Source organism: Thamnophis elegans, chromosome 2, assembly GCF_009769535.1.
Source record: "Thamnophis elegans isolate rThaEle1 chromosome 2, rThaEle1.pri, whole genome shotgun sequence".
NCBI lineage: Eukaryota > Metazoa > Chordata > Lepidosauria > Squamata > Colubridae > Thamnophis > Thamnophis elegans.
The window spans coordinates 49,057,568-49,080,907 of NC_045542.1; the positions used below are offsets into that span (position 1 = coordinate 49,057,568).

The 23,340-nt window shown below is 38.3% G+C and overlaps 3 protein-coding genes across 5 annotated transcripts; 2 read left to right on the plus strand and 1 right to left on the minus strand.

The window, feature by feature from the left end:
* Positions 1–772: 772 nt before the first annotated feature.
* Positions 773–6,256, minus strand: ALYREF (Aly/REF export factor). The gene is made up of 6 exons (XM_032212358.1): positions 6,003–6,256; positions 5,607–5,738; positions 4,012–4,159; positions 3,593–3,656; positions 2,519–2,690; positions 773–1,584 (listed from the first exon to the last, which is right to left on the minus strand). The coding sequence occupies exons 1-6, from the start codon at positions 6,231–6,233 to the stop codon at positions 1,570–1,572; spliced, it is 762 nt and encodes a 253-aa protein (XP_032068249.1). The 5' UTR covers positions 6,234–6,256; the 3' UTR covers positions 773–1,569.
* A 79-nt stretch (positions 6,257–6,335) lies between these two features.
* Positions 6,336–9,940, plus strand: ANAPC11 (anaphase promoting complex subunit 11). Of its 3 annotated transcripts, none has more exons than XM_032212361.1 (4): positions 6,336–6,424; positions 8,617–8,794; positions 9,056–9,195; positions 9,284–9,940. In XM_032212361.1, exons 3-4 carry the CDS (start codon positions 9,087–9,089, stop codon positions 9,427–9,429), a joined length of 255 nt encoding a protein of 84 aa, XP_032068252.1. In that variant the 5' UTR covers positions 6,336–6,424; positions 8,617–8,794; positions 9,056–9,086; the 3' UTR covers positions 9,430–9,940. The 3 variants fall into 3 exon arrangements, with proteins under 3 accessions (XP_032068252.1, XP_032068251.1, XP_032068253.1); XM_032212360.1 differs by lacking the exon at positions 6,336–6,424 and adding an exon at positions 6,567–6,950; XM_032212362.1 differs by lacking the exon at positions 6,336–6,424 and adding an exon at positions 6,577–6,656.
* A 4,084-nt stretch (positions 9,941–14,024) lies between these two features.
* NPB (neuropeptide B) lies at positions 14,025–16,842 on the plus strand. The gene is made up of 2 exons (XM_032212049.1): positions 14,025–15,246; positions 16,539–16,842. Exons 1-2 carry the CDS (start codon positions 14,977–14,979, stop codon positions 16,665–16,667), a joined length of 399 nt encoding a protein of 132 aa, XP_032067940.1. The 5' UTR covers positions 14,025–14,976; the 3' UTR covers positions 16,668–16,842.
* Positions 16,843–23,340: the final 6,498 nt, after the last annotated feature.

The window sequence follows — 23,340 nt, forward strand, 5'->3', positions numbered from 1 at the left end:
TAATTAACCAAGTTTCAAGTCTCTACTAATTTTTATAGCTCTGATATACATTAGAGAAGCTCTTGCTTAGACCAGTATTTCCTACTAATCTAGGGTATCTGCACAATTATGAAAAGAACATATTGCCTCAACATACAAAACTATGAGCATACTTCACATTATATGGATGTTAAGATGAAATTAAGTACAAATGATGGTAGTGTTTTCACTTTATATTAATGTATTTTGTCATTAGCTTGTCCAAACCCAGTCATCTTTTAAATGTATGGTTAAGCTTTTTTTAACATAGGCCTTAATTAGAGTGAATGTAAGTTATTTGCAACTGAACAGTTTCCCCAAATATTTACTATTAAGCTTATGTCGATAATAAAAGTGTCTTGTATTACTATTTTCCAACATCTAGCACTTACATATACTTGTTTCATTGCTATGTAGAAGTCTTTTTTGTTAAATATCTTAAATATCAAGAATCTTCCTTTGGCTGTTACTCCTGCATAACTTTGGTATCCTGCTATAATCCACTTTTTCAAATTATTGATGCATTGTAATATTAGGATATTCTGATGTTGAAGGGGCAATGTAGCAATAACCACAGAGCCATTAATGTTTTTTACAACATCTTGAGGATGTAGAAGAGAGGTTACCCTTTAGGTATCTCACCCAACAAAGATGAAAGTTTTAACATTAGTCTGATATTTACTCCATCCCACACCAGTTAAAATCTAGAAATAGTTGTAATCCATTATGTAATAAATTTAAGCATAGACCATTACAAATGTCTTTAGATTTACTTGAAATAAGAATTCAATAGGGAATTACAAGTTGAAAGACTAAATCTTTACTTGTCATGTTGGTGTCACTGAATTTTCACAGCAACTATTTTACAGTAAAAATACTGAGGGACCAGCACTGAACTTTGGAATCAAGTGTTAAATACAAAACAACTTTAACAAGAAATTTACTCCCTCCCCATGACCTCCAAAGTCAGCTTCACCAGGGAACATCATCTCCCTGCAACAGTAGTCACAATGGTGGCTTTTGCACAAATTGAAGGAGAAGAATTAGCATACAGAAGATGGTGGGATGCAGAATTTACAAACCCCTTCTGAAGCAGAGTGGAGGAGGGAGACCTGAGAGAACAGAATCCCTCCTCATGGGAAGGGCAATCAGCACCAACTATTTAGCTGGGGGCTAGCAGGCAATCTGCTTCCCCTATTCATCTTTGCTTTTGCAGCCCAAAGGCTAGGCTCCAGCTGCAACATGAAGCAGACATTTACAGCTCTAGACACATTTCTATTTTATTACTGCCAAAGTGAAAAAGCCACTTTGGCCCAACAGGCAACCAGTAAAATTTTTCCCAAAAATAACTCGGTACAAAACAGATCTGTTTCAGAATTTAAAAAAAAGAAAGAAACCTTTACATGAGTTTAAAACCTATTTCAAAACATAAAAGTAAAACAAATCCCATTCTTGATATTAGTAGCCGCCGCTATACACCCTTCCCTCCCACTAGGGAGCATGGAATGAGATGTTTGCAGTCCTTTCCATGCATGTGACGCATCATTAGATTTAACTGGTATCCATCTAAAAAGAAACAAAAAGACAATTACCTGTCTGTAAACAATTAACTGAAAGCTAAAGAAAGCAACAGGCTAAGCATACTGATTCTCTAGTGGCAGAAATAACTGATGTTACATACTTTGCCATGAATTATTTCAAGGCAGATTCACATCCAGGAAAGGATTTTTTTCAAAATGACTTTCAATTTCAGCTTTAAAGTATTTGAAGGAGCACAATCCCCAAATTCTAGATTTTCATGAGAAAAGTTGTTTTAAACACATTTAAAAGATGGAGAGTTCTTTCCATATATATGTATGCATAAATATCTGAACCTATCTCAATTTAAATGCAGGCCTGCTGAACATTTAATACATGCTAATTTTCAGAGATGATCATTCAGTAGCAATGGCAATAACTTATTAAAGCTACTTATATATAATAGACCATGATCTTGATTCTATAATGTTTCACTAGTGCCATGGCCTTATAGATAACAATGTATGGTTTATGCATTCATGCATGTGTACAGTGTACACACATAAATACAATTCTAGTTCTAAATAATATTTATAACATTATAAAATCCAATCTGATCCAAGCAGAACAGCAATTAAAAAAGCAAAATACATCTGGATACATTCATGAAAAACGTAGAGTTTAGAATTGCTATTACATTATAGAACTTGATTTTGTGGTTCAGTACAAGTTCCATCATGTTAATTTCAATGACATAAACATGATCAGATAATCATACTAGACTCATAATTAACTAGTGTTGTCAGGATTGCTTTCACATTAGTGTGGTTTTCATACCCAGGAAGAGCATACAAGCAACTGAAAACATACATGCCAATTAGCTATTTAACATAAAAATTGCTGCAAAGTTACAGGAGCTGTACATGCCCATTCACTCATCAGGGCAACATTCTGCCTCAATCGTCTTTAGTAAATTACTCACCCTAGCATTATAAGCATCCAACTGTGCATCCAATTCTTCTGCAGAGAGCTGCTGTTTGGAACTCCTACCAGCACCTCTGCCTCTGCCTCTATTGCCACGACTGCCTCGTCTGTTGCCACCACCAAAGCCACCTGAGCCACCACGGTTTCTTGTCATACCTCCTCTACTTACACTAATATCAAAAGAGATACAGAATTAGAGGTGCTTAGTCATATATAAGCGAAAATGCAAAGTACATCAGTCTGGAGGCTAATGTAAAAGTAAGCGCTACCACAGAACATGATCAACAAACCACAAAAATGAATCATTGTAACTGATGTCTTTTACAAACTGGAGGCCCTTTGATTACAATTACTTTAGAAAAATACAGAATTTCTCTAGTCTCTATTTTAAGTACCAAAGTACATAATACACAATAGGCCTACTTTGGTTTATGATAATAATTAACAGTATGTTGGAATCTAAACTCTGAAATAGAAAATCTTTTTGCTGGATAGCAGGGTTGCAATATGAAGTATGTAATAAGATCAAATACCAATTTTGGATACTTGAGAAATTGTAATGTAACTATTATTTAGAAAATAATATAAAGTGATACTATTCCCATTTCATTTTTTTCTGGAATCATGACTAATAAATTATCAAGAAATTTGATCTGATTATTCTTTAAAAATTTATTTTTTCTAAATTTAGAAAACTAATTTAAAGGAAAGCAAATCAATTATACTATAAGATGCAAATATATATAAGTATACAAAATGACTTGAACAGTCTATTGAGGGAGGAATATCCAGATTGTAAAGTGTTTTTCCCTTATTTTTTCCCCTTATATACAAATGACTGTGGTCCACATAACATGTTACCCACTCTAATGTTGTAATAATACTTAAACAGAGCTTTCACTTCACTTTTTAAGTAAAAAAAATCAACTTCAAGTTTTCTGTATGAATACGGTAGACTTACCAGTGTCTGTAGTAATAATATACAAGTACCATTACAAAATCCTGAAAACTATAGGCTACAGCATAATCTATCTTAACTAAAGAAATGAACATTAGGGTAAGTTTTTTTTACCTCTGTATTGGTCTCCTCTGTGTATCTATCTGTGATGTAACCAGCTGAATGTTCATGGGACGTCCTAAGAATAATAAAAAGAATGTACATGATTACCATAACAACTTAAAATAAATCTAACAGCAAAAAAATGCCCATAGAGAATGGTCAGGGAAAGATCCATGCAGAAAAGATGGCTCTTATTCTTCTAGCAGCCATCAATTTATATGCTGGACACATGAAAGGAGAATGGAGCTCTGAATACTCCTCTACCAGTCCACTACTTCATTACACTGTATTCCATGTACTTGCCCTAAAGTAGTTCCTTGCTACCTAAGGAGAATGCTTATATACAAGTAGCTAATTTATTACCCAAACCATGTCAGAACATCTCTCATCCTTTTGTAACAACCCAATATGATTAGCAAGTACATACATACCATCCAAGGGAACGCAATTGTATTGCTTCATAGCCTTCAGAGCATCAGCCTTCCTCTCAAAATGAACATCTGCAGTACCTAAACTTCGTCCAGAACGATCATAGTGTACTGCTGCCTTCTTCAGTGTCCCAAATTCTGCAAAAAGCTCCTGAAATGGAAAGGCAAGGTTAATGTATCTGAGAATGGTAACGAGGGTCTTTGTTGAGTTTATTGAGAGAGCCTAGAAATTATAATAGAGAATATATCCCTATGCATGTCATTTTGCTCTTATGTCTATAAAACACTCCTGTTAATGTTGCTTTTTTCTGCTTCAACTGATATGTAAAGATTAATATTTTATCATCTCCCAATCAATCTATTTTCCATACCTACCCACCTCAACCAAAATAACTCTGGGCAGCAATTCTAAAACAATTAAAGCCAGTACAAAATATGAACCGGCTGAGAAAATTATAAATACAATAAATCAGTGTATTTATAGTCAAGGAGGCTAATTTCAGAACATTAAAAAACTGCTTATAATATTCATGTCAAACTGTTACTGATTTTCTCTATTTGTTATCAAGGGAGATGAAGACAGTTTATATACAAAACCTATTTTGTACATGTTTCCGTTCTATGAGGATGGACTGAGCTATAACAGCTGACCAAAGTACCTTTGTGAGCCTAACAGTGGATTTGAACCTTCCCCAGTCAATATTCTAATACAGTGTTCTTCAACCTTGCTAACTTTGGACTTGGACTTAATCTTCGTAAATGTCAACGTCCATAAGGCAGTGACTGTTGCATTGTGAGGGCCAGGGGCAGGACGTCACGGATTACAGCACGCCATTGATTCCGATTTAGGGCGGCTTGTTGGGCATCGGTAATCGAGAAATGGAGTGGTTGAAGATCGTGAGCCACTTGGGATATCCACATTTTCTTTGGAGCATTTCGTGCAATTTTCCACCCATTTATTTTGCTAACTTTGAGATATGTGAACTTCAACTCCCAGAATTTTCCCCAGCCTGCATTCTCAAAATTTCCAAGGTTGAGAAACATTATTCTAATCGCTACAATATATCAGTCTCCTGGCATTCTCTTTGTCTTAGGATTCGGCCTAGATAGCAATAACATTACATCAATAGTTATTCAATGAAGAAATGAAGCTGCATTTGAATTAGATATAAGCTATTTTTGTATTTTCCCCAACTTCAAGAACAAGCCAACAGATCTGTTCAACAATATGAATGGGCCATCAGAATAGTTCCCTTAACAAACGAAACATTTGTACTACCAGAAAGTTCAAGTGTACCTGAAAGTTGGTTTGCAATAAAGCAGCATTGCATGAAAATTTTATAACAAAATGGCACTAAAAGTATATGCTATCACTTTAAAAATATAGCATATCAATGTTGAATATTGTGGCTAATATATGTTACAGGTTGATGCTAGAATCAATTCTCTGCCATAAAAAAATCATTTCAGGAAGACTTTAGTAAGACTAAAATGTTTGTGTCTTCAATATTGTTAGAAAATAAATGAAAACTATGATAAATGGTATAGTTTATTCCATTTACGCACTATCCGGGATCCTTTATTAAGAACAAACATACCTGTATGTCTGCATCCGAAACACCAAAATCCAGATTAGAGACGAGGAGCTTTCCACCCGTTTCCACGCCAGCGCCAGGGCCAAAGCAACTCTCGAACAAATCATGTTGCCACTTTTCAGGGAGTTGTTTTGGCTGCGAAGAGAACGAGCTCCGATCACTACAGCCCGATTTTTTCTATTCGGTTCAACATTTTCGTTACCAAATTTTATGGCCTAAAGGAAACCTAAGCACAAGATACAGAACCAAGCGCCGAAAATCCTAACAGAGAGCGTCCCTCCCTTAAAGGCGCCGGAGAATCTCGCCCCAACGCCGCTTCCCCGACAACTTTAAAAGTCCGCTCCTCCGTCTCGATCATGCCCGTAACTCGAGGGAAGAACCTGCTAGGTGAGGCCTTACCCGGCTGTAGGGCGCGGGCCTGTTCCTGCCGCCTCCCCGGGACAGAGCGGCTCTGTTCCGGACGGGGCCGCCTCCGCCTGCGCGTCCAGCTCCTCCTCGACCAGCTCCTCCTCCTCGACCCGTAGCTCCTCTTCCCCGGCCTCGACCACCTCCGGCTCGGCCACCTCCGCCCCGTTGACTCCGGTTCAGCTTGATGATGTCGTCCAAAGACATGTCCATTTTGTCGCCCATGATGGCGGCTCCCTCCGGCTCCTGGGCCTACACTTCCGGCCGCGCTATACCGGGGACCGGAAACGGATGAGGCAGGATATAAGGAATGGAGGGGTGGAAAGAGCGTCAGCGGACAAACTTGGTTTCGTGAAGGAAATAAAAGGCTGCCTTCCCTTGGCCAGGCTTTATAGGAGCGGGGCCTGCGAGAAGAAGTAGGGGTGGCTAGAGAGGGTGGGGACCTCCGATGGGGGTGTGGGGGTAGGGGTGGGAAGAGCTGAGTTTGGGCGCGAAGGGTGATTGGGGGGGCGACGGGGGACGACGACAATAAAAGGGGCGGGGCGGTGGGTGGAGTTTTCCCTTAGCCTCTGGCTATGGGGAGACGGGGAGGGGTGCGGAGGAAGGGAGGAAGAAAGGCAGGCGGGGTTCGCAGCGGCCTCTCAATTGGTATCCCCCTAGTGACGTGTTAGCCTTATCTTTGCGAATTTACAACTTGATTAGTAAACCCGGGAATGATGGTGGTCGTGTGAATTAATCTAGTTTAGTGTGTCGTGTTTCCGTTCCTTCTCTTTCAACCCGCTGGCAGGAGTGCATTTTTTGTTGTTCCTCCGTTGCCACCCTGTTTTTCCTAGTGTCGTAATATCAAGCGTTATGAACAAAGACAATAGGATAATAATATAATATCCAGTTTTAGAATTGCCCAGAATGTTTCATCTGACTAAATAATAGGAGAAAGCAAAGGTAAAAATTGAAAATACGAATTCTGTCCCTTTCCCCGAAGATGAAGTTTAATTAAACAATCTTGGTTTTAAATTTGCAATACTAGACCAAGTAAAGAAAAAAAATGTGATGGCGAAGCTGGTAATGAATAAGAAACCTGCTACGTTTTCCTGAGGGTTAGCAGTAGAGAGTCAAACTATTTTTATAGTATTTATGATGATATGTTTATTTTAGCGTTTAGCTATCTTTGCATGCGGTAAAATTGCATCAACTGAGATTTATAAATTGGAGGAAGAGTTTTTCCATTATATTCGTTTTGGTGAAAAGGCAAGTTAGACTGTAACTACCGGTAATATCTTCAAAAATTGCAACTTGAAACTTAATGGACTTAATTTATAAACTGTTAATGAAATAGGACTTGGAGATAAGATAGGTCAAAGATTGCATGATTGAATGGATGCCAAATTTGAATAGTGTAATAGAGATGCAACCATGGGAATTTCAATGGCAGAAGAATTTTAAATTTACTCCAAATATTGTTTTCAGATAAAATTGTTACAAGATGTTTTATCATTGCCTAGTTATTCCATTGTAATATGTCCTAATTGCTATAGTTAGTAACTGATTTTCTAGAAACTGTTGTCAGTGTAATGAGCAAGGTGGATAATTTTTTGTCAGATGTAATGGCAATTTGGTAAAGCTCAATAGTTTGGGAAAATAATATATACTAAGTGAGACAAAGTTTGAAAGTTGACTTCTCCTTGCAGCCAGACATATTTTATTAAATTTTATTAAACCATATATTTCTTCAAAGTGTGCAGAACTAATTTTATATATACTAATTGTATAAGAAAGAGTGTTTGGTCCTTTGCTTAAAGAATTCTTAATTAAGTTATAGGACTATATTTCAAAGTTAAAAATAATCACTCATTTAAAAAGTAAATCTGCTCTAAATGGAACTTTTCTTAAATTATCATTTACTCTGTACATTTGTACCACATACTAAGTTACTTTTTTAGTATTTATAGTTTATATTTGAATTTTATAAGAAATTACTTTCCCAGCATGTCGTAATCTATTATAGCCTATAAATTTAGTTCTGTGTCTTATATTGTGCTAACCTTGTATTTTTAGTTTGAATTTTAATTAGGGCTTTTGAGTCTTCCTTTAGTAAATGATGTGTCATAATTTTATAATTAACTAACCATATAGTGAAAAACTAACCTCCATTACATTATAGATGCCATGATTATTTTTGTTCTACAATTATATTTTACTCTTTTATTCTTATATGCATTTCATATTTCATGTTTTACAGTCTTTTCTAAATGCTTAATACAATTTTAAAGAATTTAATACCTAAAGCAACTTTATTTTTTATTCACCTATGCTAGTTTCCTAATTAAACACCCAGTTTCAAGCAAAAGAGGGGTGAACTTTAAAACATTGTGCAGGATAGATTTCCTATTTTACCCCACCCCCCCAAAAAAAAATACTCATAAAAAGCCTTTTGGGAATCAAGCTTCAATTGCACCTGTAAAAAAGGTTGCTCTTCGGTATATGAAATGTTGTTTTATGGAATTTAAGAATTGTCTCAGAGACTTCTGCCAAATAAGAGGCAATCTTTGTGCTATCTTTTAATTTGTAAATGCAATAGATATTTATCATGCATTCATCATTTACATAGATATTTACATACTATTCAAAGAAGACAAAAAAAGGAAACAAAAAGACCAAACCCTCATCAGCAATCAACATCCAGATAAACAGGGATTAACACCAGGATTAGTAGCAGACCAACAATCAAGAGGTTAACAGTATCCCATTAACCAACAAGAAGAAAAGGGTCCCATCAATGCACACAGGTAAGCTATTATAAACAGAATGCAAATCCTATTCCTTCTGACACTGAAAATGTTCCCTAGCTGAATATTGAAGCTTCTGCAAGAAAACAACCAAGGAGTACCAAGTTTTAACTGTTAGCAAAAACAATGGCCCAGTATCTCTTATAAGGTATGAAGCTGTGTGTAAAATAATGCTATTTTAAATAACAGTTTTTCATCTTTAAAGGGGCTATATAAAAAGCAACAAAAAAAGTTAACCTTATTTTTTTTCCTGCCCTTCAGATACTATTCTGACCTTAGAAGTCTGACTACAATGAAGGTGAAAATCAAGAGCTGGCATGGGGTTGCTTCCTGGCTCTGGGTTGCTAATGATGAAAACTGTGGCATTTGTCGAATGGCTTTTAATGGATGCTGCCCTGACTGTAAGTATTAATCTTAATTTTTGTTTGTGTGTGTCCTCCTAAACTGAGTATTCCTTTGATTTTGCCCTATTAAAACTTGTGTTTTCAGGTAAGGTGCCTGGAGATGATTGTCCTCTTGTGTGGGGACAGTGTTCACACTGTTTCCACATGCACTGCATACTGAAGTGGCTTAATTCTCAACAAGTTCAACAGCACTGTCCAATGTGCCGACAGGAATGGAAGTTCAAAGAATGACTTGGGCAAGATTTCTCCCCCAGCTTCCTTTGGAACTCATGGATTCACAGCGTTTGTTGAGATTCATCCCTTTGTGTCCCCTGAATATTATACATATGTTCTGAGTTGCCAGAGTTACTAATATCAATATAGAATCAAGGAGAAGAAAACTGTTATTATATATTACAATATTTTCTCAATGCCATCATCCTATAATACAGATGTCCCAATGTATGGTACTACCAGCTGAGCTCTCAAAGTCTATAAAACGCAAAGAAAGTGATGACTGTTGGTATGAAGGCAATAAGTAAACAAACCTCCAGTTTCAATTTTAGCAGTCAATTGAAATGAAATAGGATTATTTGTGTAAGATAGATGTCTCAGTTGTATTTTTATTATGACTGTTGTTTTAAATACTGTTGTAAAATGTGTACTTTCAATTTCAACGTAAAACACCCAAATCTCACTTTTTTGTGATGTGTATTACTGATGCCTTGCTTTAGTAGACAAATAAAAATTCTTGACTTCTTGACTCTTTGTAGTTTTAGGCCTCAATTTTAACTTAATAATATGGGATCAACTTGTTCAAAACAGAGAAAACATTCCTACTAATGTAAACTTTTGATTTATATCTAAAAGTTGACAAGGAGTCCATAGCTCAGGCTTGTGCCAGCATTTTTGCTACACATTTGACCTGCAGTATAATAATTTTTTATTAAATTTTTATTCTGCCAGATTCAACAACACCATGAGGATTATAAGTGGATGTATTAAAACACTAACTTGCTGGCTTCCTGTTCTGAGCCATATAGCACTGCCAGCCTTATGAAGGGAGAAAATACTAGTGAGAAAATACAGAAAAATTATTAACCACTCCTACCAATGCAATGCCAACCTTCCTCATTTATCAGCAGGACGACTAAAATCAAGGAAACCCCCACTGGCACTTGCACAACATTGGGCTAACAACTGTTAACATCAATTCTTAATGGAAAGCCAAATGGTTCACTGAACACCCAGTTATAGGAAGACACATAAATGACTCCTCAAAAAAGGTGCTAGGCTTTGAACAACCATGTCAGTGCTGAACAATCCTGAACAGGATTTGCACCTCACATGGCTTCTGCCGGGACACTCTATATAAATGGGATGTAGTATTCTCCCCTCAATGTAACTGCAGGATCTCACCTCAAACTATAGATCATATTGTGACCAGCTGTAAGGGTATATAGTGGTCCAGTATCTTGATTTTTTTAATCTAAACAATGCTGTGCTTCAATAGTTAAATGGCCTAGACCAGTGATGGCTAACATTTTCCAGTTGGAGTGCCCAAAACACACATGCGGCCAACTCCCCAAAATGCAATGTGCACACACTCCCATGTATGCGCTCTGCCCCCACACGTGCACTCAACCCCCTCACATGCACTTGTGACCCTCTGCATGTGCCCCACCCCCCATGCATACACGGCAGAGACCTGAAGACCAGCTGGGCGGTGGGAGGCACATGCATGCACCCTTCATCCCCACATGTGCACACACGCCACCCCGCATCCCACCCATCCCCACAGATGCGAAGCAGAGACCCGAAGACCAGCTGGCCAGCAGAGCTGAACTGGGGCAATGGCTTGTGTGCCATTAGAGAGGGCGCTGCATGCCACCTCTGGCACGCGTACCATAGGTTTGCCATCACAAGCCTAGACATTGACTTTTGAAGATTTTTTTTTTTTACATTTTATTTGGTTCTACTAATCTAGTTGAAACGTTAATTTACATTGTTGGTCCATGTATGACATGCCATACTTGTCCCAGCTTCTGCCAACCTAGCAGTTCGAAAGCAGATTAAAAATGCAAGTAGAAAAATAGGAACCACCTTTAGTGGGAAGGAAACAGCGTTCCGTGCACCTTTGGCCTTTAGTCATGCTGGCCACAGAGACGTCTTTGGGCAGCGCTGGCTCTTTGGCTTTGAAAAAGATGAGCACTGCCCCCTAGAGTCGGGAATGACTAGCACATATGTATGAGGGGAACCTTTACCTATTATTTTATAAATAAGACGATGTTGAACACATGTATACCTTCCTCCTATTTTCCCCACAACAACCCTATGAGATGAGTTGGGCTGAAAGAATGATTTGTCCAAGGTCACTCATCTGGCTTTTGCGTCTAAGGTGATACCAGAATTCACAGTCTCCTGGTTAACCACTACATCAAACTGTTCTGAAAACACTATCAGATTGTGTTTATTTCCAAGAAATAAATGAGATCATTTCTACAGGGTGGTTCCAATGAGTCATTCCTTGCAATGCTCCTGGCCTGTTTCAACCCAGATTGTGATTCTTCACGTTTGGTTCTAGCCAGGACTGCAGCTATCTGTGGCCAATTCTTTTGACGGTTAAGCAGAAAGATGATAGAATAAAATGTATGAAAAAGGCAGCAATATTCATGATCTTTTGTCAATCTAATGATTATGGCAAAAGATTCCCACATGAGCTTAGTTTCGTAGCTATGCAGCAATAAACCAACTGTTTCTGATGTTTCATCCTCATGTGGGTGCTAATCATTGCTGGATATGCCACCCCTGCCTTCCGTGTGCAATTGAAACCCTTTATGGTATTAAAATGAAAAAGTGATGCTAACTAAATAGCCATCAAGGAAAAAGTATCCATTTAAAAGAACAGTTACCTATCACTTTTGATGAGTTCTGGGATCTTCCACAGCATGGAGAATTTGTGCTTTTTGGTCACAAATATGATACCAGGGTCTTGTAAAACACAACAGATCACTACAATTAACTATATTCAAAAAAATATGCTCTTCCCAATGTTCCCCAAACTTTGTCCCCCTGAGCAAATTTTAATTAAATGAAAATTGTATTTTTTGTACCTACCTCTGTTTTATTTCTAGCTGTAAATATACCTCATTTTTGTTTAGCTGCTTTTCTGCTTTCTATAGGAGTTATTGCCTGGTTTTAGGCCTGAAACCAGGCAATAACTATACTTCCATGTTTTGGAAATATATTTCTAAATATATTTGGAATATAATGTATATAAATGTATTTGACAGCCATGCTTTGATTAATCATTGTTTGCTAAATAAAATTTAATTGACTAGTATTCACACAACACTAAGTTCAAGAGGAAAAAATTCTTATCAGGGACTACAATTTGGAGGAGGGGCAACTAAGGGCATGTAGGAGAAAATTTAAGTGTTGATATAAAGGAACAATAGGTGTGCCAGTTTACTGAGACTTAACATTGTTACACTACACCTTTTGATGGCTAAGTATTGACAAAAAGTCATTTTCTAGGTTGATGGTTTTGTTACCAAATGTGATGAAGAATGTAGATTTCTGCAAGATTCTGCATATTCACCTCTGCGAAGTCATACAATGTAAGTGACTTTGTGTGGCTTTTGAAATTTCTGCAATTGGAAATAGCTGAAAACTGGCAGAGTGATTTTTATCTTTGGAGAATGAAAAACACAATATAACTTAAAATACTCGTTATACAGTTTATTATTATTTTGGACTGCTATTGGGGCTTTGCTTTACAAATTGTATACATTTTGTTATACAACAATAGAACAGTAGGCATACTGTACACCATATCATTGATACATGGGTTATCGCACTACAACTGGATTAGGAATTTTTTAGATGATCTAGATAACATAAGAGGGCAGCAACAAACACTATCTTATTTGTAGAAGAGCCATGTATGGTAGCAAAAAAACAGGAAGCTGGTTTTCCAAATAACAATTCTTTTTAAGATACTCTTTTAAGGCAAAAATTATTTTCATGGACTGAAATGATTATGACTTTTAATAAAGTTTAATAGCTGGAGAAGGTGCTACAAGGGTTCCTGATTCATATTCTCCTTAGTAATTGATCAGCATTTTACTATAGCTGTGAACCATCTACTTGAAAGAACAAACTTTTATTCTGTTAAAATTAAAAGCATTATTCTCACCATCCTGTTTTAGCAAGAAACAATTGTCCAGTCCAGAATCAAGGATTGCAGTACAGGTAGCTTTTGATTTACAACAGTTCATTTAGTAACCATACAAAATTACAATGGCACTGAAAAAAGTGCCTTATAACCATTTTCCTCCCTTTTACAACCCTTGCAGCATCCCCATAGTCATGTGATCAAAATCCAGGTGCTTGGCAACTGGTTCATATTTATGATGGTTGCAGTGTCACAGGGTCAAGTGAACAGCTTTTATGACCTGATAAGCAAAATCAATGGGGAAATCAGATTCATTTAACTATGTTACTAACTTAACAACTGCAACTATCCACTTAGCAACTGTGGCAAGAAAGGTTGTAAAATGGGGTAAAACTCACTTTACAAATCTTTTAGCAATATACATTCTGGGCTCAATTGTGGTTGACCAAGGAGAGATTCAACCTAGAAATAAGGAGAAATTTTCTGAGTTAGAACAATCAACTAATGGAACATAAGTTGCCTTCGGAAGTTGTGGGAGCTTCAGCACTGGAAGCTTTCAAGAAGAGACTGGACTGCCATCTGTCAGAAAGCGTGTAGGGTCTCCTGCTTGAAGGGAGGGTTTGGACTAGATAACCTAAGGTCCCTTCCAACTCTGTTAATCTGTGGTTGTTGAGTACTACCTGTATAACAGGCAGAAATAAATGTAGATATTTGCACTGCATATAAATACCTACAATTGCAGAAAGGGCTTGTCAACAGCCTAGTTAACCCCTTTTTAACCATCAGAACCACTTGTAAAAAAATAGATTTTAAATTGTTTGCACATGGAGATTTGAGAGAAATAAAACACAAACCTAAACCACTTAATTTATCTATAGATTCATGTGCCAAAGTCAGAGTTCGTTGCCAATGCTGCTAAAACTAAACAATATTGGGGAAAGATGTGAGAGGAATATGGACTGCGTTCCCACCAGCCACAAACTATCCTGCTAACAAATCATCTTGTTATATGTTTCCAGTGCATCTATAAGTGCAGGGGGGGACGGCCTTCCATGACTCTCTGGGTTCGGTTAGCGACGGTTGTTTGCTGCAACGTCGGTCGTTGAGGGCCAGCGCTTTTTCCCCCGCCCCCAGGGAACCTTCACTCTGGCCTCATCCTCTCGACGGAGGAGCGAGCCCAGCGCGTCGTTCTTCGAGTCTTATTTCTTCCCGCCAAAGGAGAAACGGGAGGCGGACTTGTGGCGGAGCCCCACAGCTCGCGAGGGAAGTCGGCGGAACGGACGCGGGGAAAAGAGTTAAACTTGCAGGGGTCCCCAAACTTGACAACTTTAAGACTTGTGGACTTCAACTCCCAGAATCCTCCAGCCAGCTAAGCCACAAGTCTTAAAAGTTGCCAAGTTTGAAGACCCGCTGCACTAAAGCAAAAAACAGCCGCCCTCCCCCCCTCCGCCAGAGCAGGCAGCTTCCCCGCGAAGAGAGCGCGGCGTCACGTGCTCGTCTCTACCGCCCGTTCGGGGGCTTCTGAGCCGCCTGGCTGGTCCCCGCTCTCTGCCTCCCCGGTGTTATAAAAGGAGGCGCCCGATGGCGACCTCCCAGCCCAGCCGTTTCAAGCCCTTGGCAGCATGAGCGGACCACCGATCCTGGCGCTGCTCTGCCTCACCCTGGCCCTGCTGCTCAGCCCTCCCGCCGGGGCGTGGTACAAGCAGGCGGCCGGCCCCAGCTACTACTCGGTGGGCAGGGCGTCGGGGCTGCTCTCCGGCATCCGCCGTTCACCTTACATGCGCCGCTCCGACGACAACGGCGCTGCGGACAGTAGCGCCGAGGACGGCCCCGCCGCATCCTCTCTCACCATGTCCGAGTCGCGGCAGAATTTCGGCGGGCTGCGCAACCTGGTAAGAAGTTGCTCCGGGAATGGGACGGAGAGTAAACTCGGGGGAGAGGGAAGATGCTTAGGGGCGCCCGTCGATGAGGGTGAATATTTTATTCATTTATTTATTTAGTCACTCATGTATAAGATAACAGGAATAAGAATAAACATGAATAAGAACACAGGGAATGGGTACAAATAAATGGGGAAATCTTGTCTCTGATGCATCTACTTTATGTTCAGTGGTCTATGTTAGCCCTGTGCTGTATTGCATTTTATTTGACCACAATATGTACTATAGCAGCTCCATTCCCAATTCGTAGTTTTCCTCATTTTAACCAAAAGTGAAAACAACATAGGAAATCCGTCTGTGGAGATTCTTGGTCACCTAGGTCATCGTTGTCCCAAAGATGCGTTTTTCAAAAGACAACTGGACTTTTTTCCTTGAATATGTTTTCGCTTCTCAACCAAGAAGTTTCTTCAATTCTGACTGAAGAAGCTTCCTGGATGAGAAGTGAAATGACTTCAAGGATAAAACGAAGCCCAGTTGCCCTTTGGAAAACACATCTTTGAGATAGGAAATTGGTAGCAATTATGAGCAAGAAGCAGAGATGGTTAAATTGATTCTTTTATCCAAAGAGATCTAATCTTGCTCCTATTCTGAAATTGCTTCCAGATTTTGTGCTTGTAATGAAACAAAAAAATGAAATTTGATTTTGCCTTTGTTAACTTAAGATGGGTTTTTTGTTATAGAAATGGCTTGTACATACTGTTGTGGAAAAGCAGAAAGTTGTGGTTGTAATGTTATCTTCTGTGCTAAAGAGATTCGGAAGTTGGTGCCTTTTTCTTTCCTTTTCTCCCTGTATATTATACCTCTTTTCCCTCCCCCTTTTCTTAGTTTTTCACTACTTTTTTCTTTGTATTTTATACTTTGATAAACTAATAAAAAAATCTAATTTTAAAAAAAGGAAAATTATGAGCAACAAAAAATGTTAGCTCTATTAAGCATATGTATCATTATTCATATTGCATCACCATGCAAGATGTACTTCTCCAGAAGTACCATAAATTCAGTGCCATTCAGTGGGGCTTACATTCACTTAAAGTGGCTCTTTGGAGTATCAGTAGAATTGTTAAAAGCTCAGGGAGACCAACAGCCCCAACTTCACAAGCTGCTACTCCTCTCCAAGAAATCTATTACATAAGAAGCCCATAGGGCATATTCCCAAATAAGTACATGCCCTGGACAAAGGAGGCTCAGGTGGAGTATCTGCTCTTGCACTTATCTTTCCTTCCTGTCTTTTGTCTTTTCTCCAGGCAGTGTGTGTGAAGGAAGTGGCTCCAGAACTGCAAAGCTGCCAGCTACTGCCTGATGTGCCCAGCGTCATTCAGTGCAAGGCGGATGTCACTGTCTCTTTGGACCCCACTGACTGTACTATCCCATGAGACTTGAGCAGGTGTCCTTCCCTATAAGTTCTATGGAGGCACCTGGAGGGGGGGACAGGCAGGCAAGCGATGGGTTTACTCTCTGTGTCAATGGCGGTTGGAGTTGCGGGTGGTGAGGGAATATGGTTTTATTTGTATTTTTTCTGCATCTGTTAATAAATGTGATTTAAAAGGCTCCGGTGATCACCTGTTTCTTGTATCATAATTTAAAAAGCTCTACATAGCAGCTGCAGGAATTCAAAGCTTCTGCAGGCAAAATGGGTCCCAGAAAACAGAGAGAGAGAAGCTCATTTTGAGGCTAAAATCCTTATGCACATTTGACCAGTTGCAGTCTGTGCAGCGTACTTCCTACCAAACAAATTCATAACACTCTGGCTACAATAAGGTATCATGCTCTCTATTGACTATCCCCCTCTCTTCTCTGCCAGATACAAACATTTGAATAATAATAATAATAATAATAATAATAATAATAATAACAACAACAACAACATAGACAATAAACATAGCTTTTCCCTGGTTTGCTTAATCACTCCTTCCTTGGCTGATGGATGGAGAACTGTTTGTTGGAATTTGGTAAGAGCAGAAAGGCTTTCCCTTTCCTCTAAAATCTAAATTAACCTGTGAAATTTAAAAACAGCCCAGTAATCCCCTGCCAGGATGCAGATATATCTTTAATTTTAAAGGAAATACTTCTTTCTATAAAAAAAGATTTCTGGATATTTTTGATTGATATCAGCGGCCTGATAGGGGGAACCCAATCTACATTTGTAGAGCCCACAAACTGCAATTATTCTCCAGGCTGTCTTACATAGCAGGGCCTTTCCCACAATACTTGTGAATTGAAACTTTACAGCAGGAGAAGCAAATCAAACAGCATCCTACAACAAAGAAATGAGCTTTGGTTCCCATCCTTGCTCTCCTGATTGGAGGATTGGGATGAGTAGGTTCTCCATCTCTATCCCTCTGGTCCTACAGAATTCTACAGTGTCTGGCTTCTCTTTGGAGGCACATTGACTAAGCCTCTGATTGCTAAAAGGTTTGAAATAGTGCCTTACATCAATTATGAAGATTTTCCTAGATTCCTAATAAAGATAGATTTCTACCAGGGGTGAAATCCAGTAGGTTCTGACAGATTCTGGAGAACCGTAGCGGAAATTTTGAGTGGTTCAGAGAACCAGCAAATACCACCTCTGACTGGACCCAGAGAGGGGAGAGAATGGGGATTTTGCAGTATCCTTCCCCTACCATGCCCACCAGACCATGCCCACAGAACCGGTAGTAAAAAAATTGAATTTCACCACTGGTTTCTACCTCTTGACCTTGTTACTGTGAACCCTGGGGACTTATCAGCTTCCTAGGTAGTCCAGACAGGAAACAAAACAAGATGAACTATTTCTATTGTATTATAAGGTTATATAAACAGGGCTAGCTCACTGCTCATCCCAGGACTTCCATTCTGAATGATTCAAGGTTGACTCAGCCTTGCATCCTTCCAAGGTCGATAAAATGATGACCAAATTGTTGGGGGGGGGGGGAAATGCTGACTTTGTAAACTGCTTAGAGAGGGCTGTAAAGCACTACGAAGCAGTATATAAGTCTAAGTGCTATTGCTATCTTGGAAGTCTGAAAGTACACATTTGTGCTGTGTGATTAGTTAGAGCAGAACCTTTCTAAGTTTCTTTCTTATTCAGTTGAAGGCTCTTCCCCCTTTTATCTGACCATTCCCTAGGCAGCATCCCCTCCCCCAAGGTCATTCTCACAGGGAATAGACACATAGACATAAACAGCATCTACATACTGTCTAAAAGAAACTATCAAAAAGGGAACCAAAAAAATCAAAACATCTCCCCATCAGCAATCAACACCAAGATTACTATCAGACCCACAGTCAAGAAGTGAACAATACCACAGTCAAAGAGCCCAACAAAACAGTAAAGAGCCCAACCAAACTTACTAAAGCTCACTTAATCTTTCCCCTGTGCTCATCTATCCTTTAGATTAGCCCTCTATCTTTGAGATTAAATTTTTATGGTGACCTTCTTAGGTAGAGATCTATCTGAAACAGCAGATGTAGCTTGCATGTAGCTTGATACAGATACTTGCATCAAGATTACTGTGTAATCTCAAAGGATCCATGCGTATAATTTTCCATTTCAGCTAAGTTTGTTACTTTCAATGTCCATTCTTGGATTGTAGGCAAGTCTTCCTTCTTCCAATATTGCGCCACCAACAGTCTTGCTGCAGTTATCAGGTGCAGAATCAAATTGGTCTCTACCACTGTAAAATCAGTACATATACCTAGTAAAAATAACTGAGGAATAAACTTTATCCTTTTTTTAAAAACATTTTGCATGACCCACCATATTTTTATCCAAAATGCCTTAACCTTTTGGCAGGTCCACCATATATGATAATATGTAGCATCGAGAGAACCACACCTCCAACATTTAGGCTGTACATTCGGATACATAGAAGCCAACTTTTTAGGATCTAAATGCCATCTATAAAACATCTTGTAAAAATTTTCTCTCAGATTTTGAGCTTGTGTAAATTTCACATTTCTTACCCAAATTCTTTCCCATGTATCCAACATTATTGGTTCCTCAATATTTTGAGCCCATTTTATCATACAATCTTTAACTAATTCTGTTTCCGAATCCATCTGTATTAATACATTATATATCCTCTTTATATGCATTAAGCTTTGATCTCTTATTTGTTTAAACAGATTATCCTCAACTTGAATAAAGCCAATTTTTTGATCTATTTTCCACCTAGCCTGTAATTGCCCATACTGGAACCATGTTTGAACTACCTTCTCCTCTTTTAATACCTCTAAAGATTTTAATTGTAATACCCCCCTTTCCGGGGTAAGAAGCTGTCTGTAAGTAAATCTGTCCTGTTTTTGTGCTGTATTCATATTTTCAATTGCATGTCTAGGAATTGCCCACATGGGTATCTTGTCATTTAATTTATATTGGTATTTCTTCCAAACCCGCAATAAAGCATTTCTCAAAATATGACTTTTAAAGTTCTTATCCAATTTTTTGTTGAATAACAGGTAAGCATGCCAACCAAATACCAGATCGTGTCCCTCAATGTTCAATATTCTATCATTGGTTAAATGAATCCAATCACTAATTACAGATAATGCCACTGCATCATAATATAGTTTTAAATTAGGTAGTTTCAATCCTCCTCTCTCGCGTACATCTTGCATTATTTTCATCTTTACCCTCGGCTTCTTTCCTGCCCACACAAATTTGTTGATACCCTTCTGCCATTCTAAAAGGTTCGCATCTTTTTTAAGTATAGGTAACATTTGGAAAAGAAATAAAAATTTTGGTAAAATGTTCATTTTCACTGCCGCTATCCTGCCCAGCAAAGATAAGTGCAATTTCTCCCATTTTTTCATCTCTGTCTGTATGCTATGCCAAAGTGGTTCATAATTATGCTTATATAATTTCCCATTTGAAGTTAAAATGTTAACTCCAAGATATTTGACTTTTTTAACTACCTCACATCCTAGCATCACTCCTAATTCTTCCTTTTGTTTAATATTCATATTTATAGCTAATATTTTGGTTTTTCCTAAGTTTATTTTAAAGCCAGACACTTGACCATATTGATTAATCGTATTCATTAAAACCATACTGGATTCCTGCGGTTGTTCCAATATTATGACCAAATCATCCGCAAAAGCGCGGACTCTATATTCTTGCTGCCTAATCTTGATCCCTTTTAAACCATCCAAGCCCCGTATTTTATTCAACAATACTTCCAAAGTTATAATAAACAATAATGGGGACAAAGGACAACCCTGTCTTGTACCTTTTCCAATTTGAAAAGAGTCTGTTAAACTTCCATTGACTATGATTTGTGCTGTTTGCTGTTGGTATATTGCTTTAATTGACTGTAAAAAATTATCTCCTATCTGCATTTTTTGCAATATCTTCAGCAGAAATTGCCAGTTAACTCGATCAAAGGCCTTCTCAGCATCCAAAAATATAAACGCAGCAGGGATCTGGTTGTTCTTTCCCAAATATTCTAATGCATTAATAATTAATCTGACATTACTTTTCATCTGTCTCCCTTGTATAAAACCTGTTTGGTCCGTATGTATCAATTGTTGAATGACCAACATTAACCTATTTGCTAATATTTTAGTAAAATTTTATAATCTACATTCAGTAATGAAATGGGTCTATAATTTTTGGGTTGAGTAGTATCTTGATCTTCTTTGGGTATCAAGATATAAACGCTGTCTTCCAAGATGGAGGGACTTTACCTTCCGTTTGAATCATATTAAATAATTCTCTAAGAGGTTCTACCATTTCTAACTGTAAGTTTTTGTAGTAAACCGCTGTCAAGCCATCTGTACCTGGTGCTTTCCCTGGCTTTAATTGCTTAATTACCTGCAGGATTTCCCCCGAGGTTATTGGTTGATTCAATTTTTGCCTGTGTTCTTCTCTAACTGAAGGTATTTTCTCCTTGTCTAAATATTTGTCTATGTCTAAACCATTAATTTTATCCCCTTTATACAGTTCTGTAAAAAATTCCCAGAAAGCCTTTTGAATCTCTTCCTGTTGGAACACCTCCTTCCCTCTGTAAATCAGTTTAGATATATTTCGAGTTTTCCTTTTTTTCCTAATCTGATAAGCTAACCATCTGCCAGGTTTGTTTGCATTACAAAAAGTATTGTGTTTTGCATATAATAAATTAGTAGCTACCTGGTCAGAGATCAACATGTCAAATTGAGATTTTAATATGTTAATAGCTTCCTTAACCTTTGTATCGTCTGGTTTCCTTGTTAACTCCAGCTCTTTTCTCTTAATTTCCTCTTCCAGTTCTGTTCGTTTTAACCCTTGCTTATTTCTATGTGTTTTATTTATATTCATCAAAACTCCTCTCATATACGCTTTGCTTGCATCCCATACAAATTCCATAGATGTACCCTTATTCATATTCAAAACAAAATATTCAGATAGTAATTTTTTACAATCATTAATATAGTTTTCATATCTAAATAAATTTTCATTCAGTCTCCAAAACTTTCTTGCCTGCACTACCCTTCCCAACTCCATCCAAACTGGGTTATGGTCCGAAAGGACTCTAGCTGCAATCTTTGTTTTCTTGACCCTAGAAAGCAAATCATTAGTGGTTAGAATAAAATCGATCCTTGAAAGGGATTGATGCCTGTCCGAGAAGAAAGTGAAGTCATATTCCTCTGCATTTCTTTCTCGCCAGATATCTCTCAATTCAAAATCATCCATAATGTCAAAGAAAGATTTGGGTAACTTTGCTCGCATCTTGGTATTTAGGCGGGAAATCTTCTTATCTCTCTTAGTGTCTATCACTCCATTCCAGTCACCCAATAGTATACAGGAACTATAGTCCCACTGTACTAATTTAGCATGAAGATTTCTATAGAATCTATCTTGCTGTTGATTGGGAGCATAAATTCCCAAAAGTAATGTCTTTTTCCCTTCTAAGATTAAGTCTAAAGCAATATATCTTCCGAAGGGATCTGCTTCTATTAATTCAGCTTTCATATCTTTTCTTAAGTATACAACTATACCATTCTTCTTTTCCATAGCAGAAGCTGCAAAATGTTGACCAAGTTTTGAGTTGATCAAATATTTTTGATCAGTTGACTTGATATGAGTTTCTTGCAAACAAATTACATCGTTCTTAAACTGTTTAAGATAATGAAATATTTTCTTCCTCTTCTGTGGAGAGTTCAGTCCGTTGACATTCCATGTTAAAATCTTAGTTGTCATCTTTGGTTGGTTGAAGCATTTTTAGAGCTTCCTGCACAGCCTGTTTAACCTTAGGTCTAGCTCCTCCCACTGCTTCCAGATTTGTTGTTGTAGTTCCTTGATCGATGGCCGATGATTGTTGATGCTGTTGCCTCTTAGCTTGTTTCTCCATACGTCTAGTAGTCATGCGGCTAGGTCTTGGTTCCATAGCACCTTGCACTTCTAGAGAAGAGAGATGCTCCATCTTGTCTAGTGGTTGTGTAGTTTGCTGTCTATCCTGTCCTTCTTGTGGTCTTTCTCTAGGTCCAGATGGTGCAGGGTGTCCGGCCTTCAATATATTATAATAAAAATCTCGGGCTTTCCATACAGAGTTGAGGCGGTACCTTTGCTTATCAAATGTAAATATGATGCCAAATGGTGCATCCCATCTATACTGTATCTGACGATTTCTGAGTTCTTCGACCAAAAAAGCGTAGTCTCTTCTGGCTCTTAACATTTGAGGTGGTATCTCTTTCAAAACAGCCAGGTCTTGACCGCCAATTTGAAGCTTAGTGTTATAAGACGCTTGCAGTACCATATTTCTGAACTCTCTTGTAGTAAAATATATAACGATGTCTCGAGGAAGCTGCTTCTGCTTTGCCAGCCAGGAGTTAACGCGGTAAGCTTTGTCAATTTGCCAGCCTTGGTTGGTCCCTGGTCTTCCCATCAGGCGGTCAAAAGCTTCCGATAGGATCTGTTTCAGGTTCTCCTGTTTCTCCTCACGCAGCCCCCTTACTCTTAATGCGAACTCCATTTGTCGGTACTGTATCATAATAATTTCTTTTTCAGCATTTTCCACTTTTTGTTCCACCACCTCTGTTTTCAATGTCAAGTTAGCATTGGCATCATTAAGAACCTCTAGAGTATCTTCC

Excerpts from the sequence above, each read along its gene's own strand:
- ALYREF (XM_032212358.1), bottom strand. The coding sequence starts at position 6,233 with ATGGGCGACAAAATGGACATGTCTTTGGACGACATCATCAAGCTGAAC. Across the intron at positions 4,160-5,606 it reads TTTCGGATGCAGACATACAG|GAGCTTTTTGCAGAATTTGG; the intron begins GTATGTTTGTTC and ends TTTCCATTTCAG. Across the intron at positions 2,691-3,592 it reads CAGAGGAGACCAATACAGAG|TGTAAGTAGAGGAGGTATGA; the intron begins GTAAAAAAAACT and ends TTTTGATATTAG.
- ANAPC11 (XM_032212361.1), top strand. The coding sequence starts at position 9,087 with ATGAAGGTGAAAATCAAGAGCTGGCATGGGGTTGCTTCCTGGCTCTGG. Across the intron at positions 9,196-9,283 it reads TAATGGATGCTGCCCTGACT|GTAAGGTGCCTGGAGATGAT; the intron begins GTAAGTATTAAT and ends TTGTGTTTTCAG.
- NPB (XM_032212049.1), top strand. The coding sequence starts at position 14,977 with ATGAGCGGACCACCGATCCTGGCGCTGCTCTGCCTCACCCTGGCCCTG. Across the intron at positions 15,247-16,538 it reads TCGGCGGGCTGCGCAACCTG|GCAGTGTGTGTGAAGGAAGT; the intron begins GTAAGAAGTTGC and ends TCTTTTCTCCAG.